The sequence below is a fragment of the Rhyacophila brunnea genome, unplaced genomic scaffold, assembly GCF_057557595.1.
Source record: "Rhyacophila brunnea isolate RB1 unplaced genomic scaffold, BYU_Rbru_1.0 scaffold_5, whole genome shotgun sequence".
NCBI lineage: Eukaryota > Metazoa > Arthropoda > Insecta > Trichoptera > Rhyacophilidae > Rhyacophila > Rhyacophila brunnea.
Genome location: NW_028233170.1, coordinates 33018606 through 33030189, shown reverse-complemented (window position 1 = coordinate 33030189; position 11584 = coordinate 33018606). Strand labels below are relative to the sequence as shown.

The 11584-nt window shown below is 34.6% G+C and overlaps 2 protein-coding genes across 2 annotated transcripts in view; one reads left to right on the top strand and one right to left on the bottom strand.

Annotated features, from left to right (window-relative positions):
- Window positions 1-269: 269 nt before the first annotated feature.
- Fbxo42 (F-box protein 42) lies at window positions 270-4363 on the bottom strand. Its single transcript, XM_085955210.1, has 3 exons — window positions 4113-4363; window positions 3234-4030; window positions 270-1302 (listed from the first exon to the last, which is right to left on the bottom strand). Exons 1-3 carry the CDS (start codon window positions 4252-4254, stop codon window positions 385-387), a joined length of 1857 nt encoding a protein of 618 aa, XP_085811336.1. The 5' UTR covers window positions 4255-4363; the 3' UTR covers window positions 270-384.
- A 346-nt stretch (window positions 4364-4709) lies between these two features.
- Miga (mitoguardin) overlaps window positions 4710-11584 on the top strand; it is a 325947-nt gene continuing 319072 nt past the window's right edge. Inside the window, exons 1-2 of the mRNA XM_085955260.1 lie at window positions 4710-5098; window positions 8038-8200. Of these exons, the coding sequence (XP_085811386.1) occupies window positions 5000-5098; window positions 8038-8200 (262 nt within the window). The 5' untranslated portion in view covers window positions 4710-4999. The remainder of the gene's footprint in view (window positions 5099-8037; window positions 8201-11584) is intronic.

The following is an 11584-nucleotide window of genomic DNA, read 5'->3' as shown; positions in this document are numbered from 1 at the left end:
TACAAATAGTATTGGAAGCAAGAAAGAATAGATACATATTACACAATATATTTTGTAATAACTATTTTCGGTAGATTAGTGACATATTTCAAATTTGAATGAAATATATAGGAAGAGTCAAGTCATATATTTTTTTATTTTGCAATCAAAATTTGCCGATTATCAAACATTGTCCGTATTTGGTGTACCTGTTTTGCATAATTTTGGTGGTAGAGATTTAGTGTAGGTAATATAAATTATCCAGAATACAATATCAATTTAAAACAAAATTTTGATTCGTTATGTGTAATTTTATTTTGTATGGGTACATCGAAATGATTTTGAAACATCCATATTGACAAAACCAATGGCAGAATACACAATAATAATTCCGAGAAAAATAAATCAAATTATGTCTCTAGGGGGTGTGATGAAATGCAGAGAGTTAGAATACTGAGGTGAGGATGTGTAGTTATTGACGAGATTGACATCGTTGTGGACTCCGCCGAACATGATGAGTTCTCCCTTTCCTCTGACGAGTGAATACATGATAAACTCTTCCGGAGCTCCGTTCACTTCCCCTTCTCGAGGACACATCCAAGAGACTGACGAGTAAGTATTCTCATTTAGGACTGACGATATGTCTAGAACGTGTATGGCAAGAGTATTTCGGCGAAGCTTCTTCACAACGGGCGCAGGAACACGATTGATCACTTCTCTCACTTCTTCAGGTCTCGGATCAAAATTGATAATTCTTCTCTGATTGAGCAGCCCAGCATCTCTAGGCAGATGTTGAACAGGTGTGTCACAAGCGAACGCGGCCATTCTGAACTTGTCTGTTTCATTTAACTGCCTGAATAGTTTACTTCCATTACTACCCACATTCATCCGTCTATTGGGGAATGGGCGATTTCTAATACTATTTGCATTTTCTTTCAAGCTGTTTTCGTTCCCCGGCGGGAGCATTGGCATTTCAAGCTTATTTTTGTCTCCATTTTTAACACTCGCTTCTGCATTGGACCCCCCGGGAGTGACGTTATCATTACTGACTCTTAATCTACAGGACAGATCTAAGTTGACATTGCTAGGACCGGCAACGTTGTGATTGACTTCAGGAATGTTGCCGGACCGTCGGTGGGCGAGGCAACCTCTGCGACCATTGATGTTGGGGTCTTTGTTCAACGGCCGCCGCATGTTTTGCTCGACCCGCAGCGATAATGGAGCTATCACCGCTCTATCGGCTGATGCTATCCTCACAGCAGATGTAACTGGATGACTGGCTCCATTCTGGCAACGGCTAAGGCTGACAACCTTGTCTCCTACCTGAAAAATAAAATAATCCACATATAACTATGCCACATTGATAACGTTCGATGGTTTCGACGGGTAACAAGAAAGCAGTATGGGGGCCGAGTGAGACAAGTTGATACAATAGAAGCAATGTAAACTACTGCCAATGATAGTGATTATAGACCATAATATATATCAATCATTAATCACACCTTACAATTGTGGAACGTGGTGTCTATTAATTATAATATAAAAAAAATACTAAAGAGTACAACATAAGTCAGTAAGTCTACGCTTATCTTCAAGATATTTTAGCTGTTTTTAAATTCAGGATTAAATCCCTTAATCGGTTTAGATGAGAACCACTACTGATTGAACTGACAATTTATTAATCACCGATAGAACTTTATTGAAATCGTGAAATAAACTCATTAATTCCAATATTTTAGATTAATATCATCAAAATCTAGCACTAGAAGACTCAAGATTTTAAATTTTGAACATCCACAATAATAAATTCTAATAACAATATCTGTGGATTAATATGCACCAGTATAAGTTGTCCGCTGAGTGAGCGTGCCACATATGCTAATATTTGACCATATTATTCAATACTTTTTACACTGTGATGTCCTCAAGAAAAACCAGGCCAGATTTCTACCTGGACAAGCGTGTGCTGTCCAAATCCACAACCTACGGTGTCTTCTCCAGCGGAGCCATGAGCTGAACAGTCTGTTGGGGTCTCACGATTGTACTCGGTCAAAACCAAATGCCGCCTATTCGACGCTTGCATTCTGACAGTGCTACTTGACGGTGGCGAATCATGGCACCTTGCGAGCAACCGTATACTGAGCTTCGAAAACATGTTTGCGATGGATACTGGGTGTGCGGTGGGGTGGTATGACTTTAGGAGTAACGAGGAGATAAAATAATGCATCAAGCAGCCTCTCATCACGCTGAGAGTGAAGAGGGGACGTTGGACCTGGCTCTGCTATGTGCTGCGGATGCCAGAAGAGAAGTTCAACCTGGCTTGCCTGTTCTTCAAGCCAACCAGATTCCGGCGTCATGGAAGGCCGCTAAATATTATCTATAAAGTGTATATGGTATGACCTGGAATAATGCAAGAAGACTGGCGAGCAACAGGGATTCTTGGAGGCGCCGTTTGGTGTCCATATGCTCCAACTAAGAGGCGGATATGGCCGAAGAAGAAGAAGATGGGCTTAGTTCTAAATTCGAACACCTGGCTATTTATGATGGTATGTATATCTATAATTTAAAATCATAGTAGAGTCCAATCGAGTAGACATGTTTGTCTTATTACCTTCTTGTATTCTAAGGATGGATTCATGATCCGAAACAGTGAATGTAAATGTCTCAATATTGTAGAAATAACAAAAAGTTTGTTTCCAAATCATTGATAAGCCACATAAAAAGAAATATAACGAATGCTTAATTATTCACGAGTAAACGTAATATTTGAAACAAAATGAAAGTGGATTTATTATAACTTATAATAAAATGATAATCCATATGCATAGCTTTATTTTATGAGTTTTCTCCATATTAAAAATTCCTTTTTATGTTAATGTGGCGGCGGGTCGCAGGTTACTTTACTTGGCTACAAAGGGGGGGTTTGGAATATAGCTAAATTGAGGACATAGTACCGTATCTAAAATGGATGGAAGACATTTTTTTCTGGTCGGAAACCATGACAGGTCCTCCTTTTGGATACCATCTGGTAACACCATGGTTAATACCTTATAACACCTGGTTATGTAAACTTTGCTGGTTGCAATAACTTTTTATTATTATATTTTAAATTTTTGTAATCAATAATAATATGTAACTGTTTGTTTTCTTAATAAATAAATAAAAAAACACTAATTATAGAGCACTTTTCCAATAAATTTAGCTTTTCTGTCATATTTAAAAAAAATGTATTAATAATTATTAATGTAACTTACTTTGATAGCTGGATTACACCATATGTTTGCTGCAGACCATTCCTTATTCTTTACAGTAAGCTCATACCAAGTCCAGATGGGCCCTTCCATTCTCAGAACCCAGCAGTCATTGTATACACATCTATTGTACAATGCTTGGACTCCTCCCAAGATCATTACATTATTCTTGTTCAGAATAATCAATGATTGGCTGTACCTCGGCGACGGTTTGGGTTCTGCGGTCGGTTGTTTGGTCCAAACCATCGTTTTCAAATCCAGAATCCATACATCATTAGAGCATAGGATACACGATTGAATAGTTGGCTTATATAATCCTCCGAAAACGATCATGGTGTCGTCTCTTATCATGGCCGAATGACCTGCCATCGGCGGAGGACTGTTGGTAGCGTTCATCAATATCCAACGATTATTTGTAATGCTGTAAAAATGAATTTCACTAAACATAGTCCAATCTTGGTGATATTGCGATGGAGATGGATAAGTCCAACCTCCGAAGAGTATCAGAGAATCTTTGTAGCATATCATCGAGGCGTATGCTTTCGGTGTAGGATAGGCTCCCATCGTCAAAGGTCTGATCCACTGACGTTTCGAAAGATCAAAGCGCCACAGATCGTTGAAGGAAGTCGAATTTGTCGTGCAGCCGCCAAATATATACATTGAGTTTTCATGTACGCAGGCTGCATGAGAAAACCTTTTTGTAATGGAGGGAGCCATGTCCACTGGCGTCATGTTTCTCCATCTTATATTAAAGTCAGCTATAGCTCTGTGGAGGCTGTTTGTAGTTTTTCGCATTACACCTAAAAAAATTAATATATTAAATTTCTCACAAAGACGATAACTGACGTAGTTAAATAGTTGTTGTGACAATGAAATACTAACTTTTGCAACAAATATACCATCTCTTGCTGACAAACATGCAGTCTTGTAAATCTTTGTATGGAGGTAAAAAACCAATAATGAACTCTAGCACTTCATCTGGCAAATCGTCTATTGAATTGCGAAGGGATTGGGAGTGTGTCATGTTTGTACCGTAACTTGGACACCCTTCAATTGAGTATATCCATAATAATTTAATACTATTTTCTTCTTCGCATTAAGCTTTTTATCACTTTGGTCAAATGTCATCCAATATTTTGTCAGTCGGAAGTGTTGCCATTTAACTCACACATCATAGATTATACTTCACACATAATTTACGTGTTTACAGGAACACATTGTTATTGCATTAAAAACGAACAAAAACTGATGGAATAATAAAATTTGAATTTCATGTTAATAAACTAAGTTTTTGAATGTAGCACATTTTGTTTTAGAACACTTTAGAACGTGACAATTGTGTTAAATTTTCAATGTCAACCATGTAAATAAAATTTTGGATTTTCGATTAAAAAATATTTTACAGTAATCACAGATCAACAGTAGTTCGAATTGAAATAAAATAAAATTCGAAATAAAGAGAATATTTAAAAGCCTTGTAACATTAGTAAACGTTCTATTGCTCCTTGCAACGCCGGGAATATTGAAATTTCTATACCGATCACTTCATTATCTCTCTGTATTTCCTAAAATACGTTAAGACAGCTTCTAAAATATATTTTTCTGTTATCATACTAATAAATCTATTATATGAATAATAGTTTTATCGTGAATTCCTTTCGTCTAAATATTATGACAGCTAACCTTCAAAACAACTGTCAAATACCAAGTAAACTCTAGGTACAATTATTTAAAAGTCGCGATTATTTAACTCGTAATCTACGTGAACTATGTCGTTAATGGCCCAAATAAGTCCGTTTATCGGAAAATTTCAAACTTGGCGACATGGAGTGACCTTTAGAGCTATAGACCTGACAACATCACAAAAGGTTGGTTATTTTTCAATTTCTTACACCAATGAATTTTCCTTGGTTGACCTCAATAACCCTACTTCGTCATTTTGCTGTCATGGAAATATATGATAAATTATTTGCCAAATGGTTTATTTATACTTAGTGACATATTTCAACACAATAATAGTTTTAAATAATATATTTTAGTGCCTATTAGTAAACATTGATTGTCCTAATTTTCTTCTTCTTACTGTGCCATCCCCTAGCGGAGGTCGGCCACCATTAAGGCGATCTTAGCTTTGTCATTTGGTACCCGGAACAGTTCAGTAGAGATGCACTCGTACCAATCACGGAGGTTCTTAAGCCACGAAATGCGGCATCGTCCTCTGCTACACTTATCATTGATCTTTCCTTGAATGACAAGTTGGGGAATGCTGTACTTTTGTCCTCTCATAATCTGACCAAAGTACTGTAGTTTCTTGGTTTTGATACTACGCAGAACTTCTCGGTCCATTCCCATTCGATTGAGATCTTCAACATTTGTCACCCAGTCAGTCCAAGGAATTTTGAGGATGCGTCTATAAAGCCACATCTCGAAAGCTTCAACTCTCCGTGACATCTCTTTGTTTAGCGTCCATACTTCCATACCACAGAAAAGAATTGAGAGAACATAACAACATATCATACGCAATCTCAGACCTAAGATAATGTCTCGATTGCTAAAGAGGTGTCTCATTTTTAGAAAGGTACTTCTTGCAATCTCAATTCTAGTTTTCATTTCCGGAGACTGGTCCCATTTCTCATTGACCCATGTACCTAAATATTTATAATCGGTCACACATTCAATTGGTTCGCTGGTAATGACAAAATTTGCGTTGGTGTTTGGTGTCGCTATTTTTGATACTAGTAATTGTTGTGTTTTCTTGAGGTTCATTTTTAAACCATAAGAATTGCTGACCTCATTAACCCTTTCTACCAGTTGATGCAAACTCTTTAAGCAATCAGCATAGTATCATCAGCATACTGTACATTGTTAATAGGTTTCCCATTATCCAAAATACCCACCGATTCACCTTGTAAGGTTTCCTTGAAAATAGCTTCTAAGTACAGGTTACACCGCGACGATTTTTTACCTTTCCACTAATTTCATTTTCGATCTTAATATCTACTGTTTGTTTCCAATATAATATGTCTCTTGCATCGATGCCTTTCTTCTGTAAGAGTTCGAGAAGTTTACGATGCTTTTTTATGCTTATTAATGCTTATTTTATGTTAGCCAAATAATTCACACCCTCATTAACAATTTTAGTAAATTAATGCGTTGTGAGTGAAATTACATTTGCTTGTAAAGAAAAATCTAAATTATTGCTCACTCACAGTAAGAAATAATAATAAGACTTCGTAAACATAATATTCAAAATAAATTGTACTCTAGCATCTTGTGGCAAATAATTGAGGATTATGGTAGCTTATTTATCACAATGGTACCGTACCAACATGTGTATGAAATGTTTACTTGTGAATTGTAAAAAAAATCAAAGATTAAATTAAAACACGGCTTTCTGTTTTGCGGAATAAAAAGTATAAATAGAATTTAAACAAACATTGTCAGAATGAGGCTGAAATTCTATGCTGTAGGGAAAGTTTTCCATTAGTTTAATAGTCCATTTACACAAGTATGGGTTTACTCTGACAGTATGTATTGTGACCATAATAATAAAATGCTAGTATAAACACATATTATCGTGCAAGTTGCATTACTACATGCATGGATCAAAAAAGTTTAGCGGCTTCTTAATTTTCACGCGACAGTTGCAATTTGCGCAATACCTGCATGCATAGTAGAACGATAGTGGCGAACCAGCAATCCTGGAAAAAATACAAATCATACCGCGCAGCACAGAAAACATGCATGCAGTGACAACCAAGGTGTCACCAATTAGCATTTTTTTTGTATTATCGTGATAGTTTAATTTACATACTATTGCTGGCAGTAATCCCATGCACATGTGCAGGCGCTATAATTCTATAAGTTTTTGATGTTATCACCTTAGTTTGTTTTACTTGACGTCTGCACAATATCTTTGCTGTTGAGACGGATATAATATCATGATGAATGACACTACGCAAAGCCCTATTGATGGAAGACTGTAGTCTTGTGTCTGACGTTAACAGGCGATATTTTTTTTTACATTTTTTTTTCCGACCATGATCCTAATAGGATCATAATATGGACCTCCACAGAGTGGAAGCTTGTACTAACAGATTTTGTTTTTACGAAAAATAGATGTCACCCACATGCTCAATATTCTGACTCGTCCACAAATTGAAAAACAATATGTGTACATGCCAGACCCAGGATTCGAACCTGGGACCCATGACGCTTAAGAGCATACATAAGTGAAATGGCAAACAATTGCAGTTCATATGAGAAATATACATGAACAAACGAAGACAATAGGTACTCCAATGAATTAAATAAACTATGATCATTTGGAAAGATTTATATAGAAGAAACTAATTTTTTTTCGTATTTTAATATAGTCATCAAATCTTCAGCGTTTATCGAAAGGCCTATTTCACTAAATATGAACAAATGGCATATTTTAAATCCTCTAATGATTGTAAAGATAATATGAAAACGGTAATCATATTTTTTTTATTCCTCGTATTTCCCTATATTATGTAGTATTCAGTTAGCTAATTATTTTTTTGGAATATGATCACATTTTTTTTATCAACACTGGTTGTAGTGAAATCCAACAGGCTGGCGCAAACCAGTGCATTTTTTTTTTGTTACCAAATAAAAATTAATATATTGGTACTTTCTTAAACCCTGGATTTGAGTGCCAATATTCACAAATATGGATAGACTGAAAGATGATATACGTGTCGCTAGGACTAGAGTGACAAAATCACTGTAAGTCAACTAGGTGCATATTGTGTTATATTATGAAATGTTAATTTATTTCCAGGTTGTAATCTGGAGTGTTGGCGTGATGGGAGTGAGTGTGGTTGTTGTAGGAATGCTCGCGCGGCATCTCGCCCGCCGCCGGGCCCCCAACCTACCGAACCCACGTCTCAGAAAAATTTTCAACAAGCGTTTCCGAGCATCGGGAATGAGGAGTCCCAATGGAGGTCAGAACCATATCAATTTTATTGTAAATTAATAAATAGTTAAATAACAATTAATTCATTGCGAAATACAAAAAAGATGTCTAGAATCTAAAATAAATGATATCTAAAATAGCTAATAATAATGGTTTTTTAATCTTTAAAGCTAGATTAATTTAATCTCTAAAATTTTAAATGTCAATTCAATAAAAAATAATCTGGAATAATTCAAATACTCTGTATCCCTATGCGTATTTTTTTTGATACACTGACATCTAGGGATTTTAGTGAAAAACATTTTTATACTGTTTCATAAAACAACCCTAGACATCCACCATGCAGCAATGCGTTTAGTTTACGCGATATTAAAAATTGTCTGGATGAATTTATTTATATGCATCGATAATATACAAATTTTAATGGTGAACACCTATTTATAAGTTTTTTTTTATCATTAATTTTAGAAATTTAATGCAAACTCACAATCTAGTTATCACGGAAAATTTTTTAGGTAGACCTATCTATTACAGTTTTCATTTTCACAACACTATACAATATAGGTCATATTATTATATTGTTACTTAAAAATCGCTGAATATAGATACTTGACAATGTAGGTAGCCCACCCCCCCCCCCCCCACAGGGGGGGCTGCCAGGGCTCTAACCTAGGGGCCCGGGCTTAGAGGGGGCCTGGCGTGTCGGGTCAACCAGTTAAGTTAGAAAAACACACACCACAAATTTGCTCGAAAAGTAAAGAAAGTCGCCTGAGGGCTATTTCCCTTAATAATTATTAACATTTAAAAATATGTGGCTATCCGATGTGACATGATGATTCACATAATTAAATGATAATTCACGTGTAGAATTATTTTAACTGCATTTCTTAACTTACAAAATGGATTTTTATCCAATATGGCGAGGGTTTGCATATTATTTGACTACCACAAAAGGAAGTCGCGATCAGTGCTTCATGTGGGTCTATTCTATGCTTATCGACCGCTAAAGTGTTAAAGTGATAAATATTATCAAACTTAGGGTAGGTTTGTATCAAAATATTAGCACTTATTGTAACAATTACACGAAGTTGGTTTTTATTGTTGCAATAAGTGCTATATTTTAACAGCACCTATCTTGCTGCTGTTAAAATATCGCACTTATTGCAACAATAAAAACCAGCTTCGTGTAATTGTTACAATAAGTGCTAATATTTTGATACAAACCTACCCTAAGTTTGATACTATTTATCAAGTTAGTGTTCGATAGGTATAGAATAGACCCAATGATATGCTAAGTGCCGACAACTCAATATATCAACTGGATTTATTTAAAAATCGCTAATACCCCCTTAACCCTGGAATTCCGTGGAAACCACTTGGGGGACATTAGTGTAGAAAATCACACTGCCTTTAACCTTAGTGATCAGTGGCGAAGACTCCATACTAGGCGATTATTTAAAGCCAAATAAGCCAAAAAGCCAAGGGGGATGCTTATACTATCAGAGGCGAAAAGAGGCACCTAACGGAAAAATACGAAGCTTGCAATTTGAGTTTTTTTTTGATAATTTACAATTTCAACTGTAGTAATTAATAAATATGTATCTGAAAACACTAAAAAGGTTTTTTATTTATTTTTTTAATTTAAAGATAAACTGGCAATTGTAAAAAAATGTAATAAAATGTGAATTCGTTGCAGGGTCAAATCTTATTATTACATTATATTTTATGGCCATATTTATTATTAAAATTTAGTTTATTAAGTTTTAGATTTTATGTGGTGTAGATTTTTGACTAATTCATTGTTTTAATATTTTTTATATATATTTTAAAAAACATCGATTTAAAAAAATATATAAATGTGTATAACTTGAAATCCTTTTTATTTATATCAAATTTTATTTTTGGCATGGTCACAATATTGAAGCTCGAGTTGATATAAATAAAAAGGATTTCAAGTTATACACATTTATATTTTTATAAAAATCGATGTTTTTTAAAATATATATAAAAAATATTAAAACGATGAATTAGTCAAAAATCTACACCACATAAAATCTAAAACTTAATAAACTAAATTTTAATGATAAATATGACCATAAAATATAATGCAATAATAAGATTTGACCCTGCAACGAATTCACATTTTATTACATTTTTTTACAATTGTAAGTTTATCTTTAAGTTTAAAAAAAATAAAAAATCTTTTTAATGTTTTCGGATACATATTTATTAAATAATACAGTTGAAATTGTAAATTATCAAAAAAAATCTCAAATTGCAAGCTTCGTATATGTCCGCTAGGTTCTCTGCTGGCATGCGTCTCCCCCTTAAATAATATAATCACATAATAATATATTCAATATGCCCAACGACATCTATCGTATAATTGTCATAATAATTTTACGATCTTTTCCACTATTTCAATAAGCACCATTTATGGCATCTCTCGAAGGTTTAAAAAAACAAGCGACATCTCGTTTCGCTTAACATATTGTATGGATTACGTTCGCGTGAATCTAAAACTTTTTTTATATGAAGTTTGTTTCTCATAATTTCAAGACGTCTGCGGCGGCCCATATAAATTGGTAAGCTATTTAAGGAGCGCTTACGCTTACATATTACGTAAGTGCACATTTATTCAAAATAATTTATAAGATAATTTAAAAAAATAATTTCTAGGGATTCAATCACATATAAATATTGATTGTTGTTAAAAATAATAAATAATTTATCTCGTGATTTTTATTTGTCTGTTAGTTTATTCATATACTAAGAGAATTTATTCAGCCAATTATGTAAGTTGAAATCTGATATTATCTAAGTCTGTGTTTTAAATATAGAAGTATTTTAAAATATCTAGTTTACGGGTTAAATTATAAATGGTTATGGAACAGATTCACAACAGCGGATATTTTCAATAATTATTTTCAGCGTATCTTGCGTTTATATTTAAGAAAATACATAATTCAAATTAATTGCTTAATTTTATACCATCAGTGAGCTTTTGAAATTTCATCGGTTTTTGTGTACCTACCTATTCATCAGTAGTTATGTCGGATTATCTTCTTATTTCCCGTAAATACATCTAACAAGTGTGCTTTCTCCACAGCCTACCTGTTTCCAAAATTCACCCTTCGCCACTGTTAGTGATAGGTAAGGGGGCCCGCTTCAGGATGTGGGGGCCATGAGATAAACGGAGCTAAAATGTATGAAAGTGAAGATGAAAAATAAAACTCTCGGTCTAAGCGATGGTGCCCACAGAACGCGTCGAGCGCGCGAAGTCGGCGTATTAAGTGTTTATTCATAACCATAATCACACGTCTCTCGCCGCGCATTACCCTTCACCTATGTAATAAGCGGCCCAAGCAGCACAAAACAATTATTTTTACAGCGTCTCTCATAACAAAGCAAT

Bases quoted from the DNA above. Each gene is read 5' to 3' on its own strand.
- Fbxo42 (XM_085955210.1), bottom strand. From the start codon at position 4,254: ATGACACACTCCCAATCCCTTCGCAATTCAATAGACGATTTGCCAGAT. The intron at 4,031-4,112 runs GTTAGTATTTCA...TAATTTTTTTAG, and splicing joins ATGGTATATTTGTTGCAAAA to GTGTAATGCGAAAAACTACA. The intron at 1,303-3,233 runs GTAAGTTACATT...TTTATTTTTCAG, and splicing joins GGTGTAATCCAGCTATCAAA to GTAGGAGACAAGGTTGTCAG.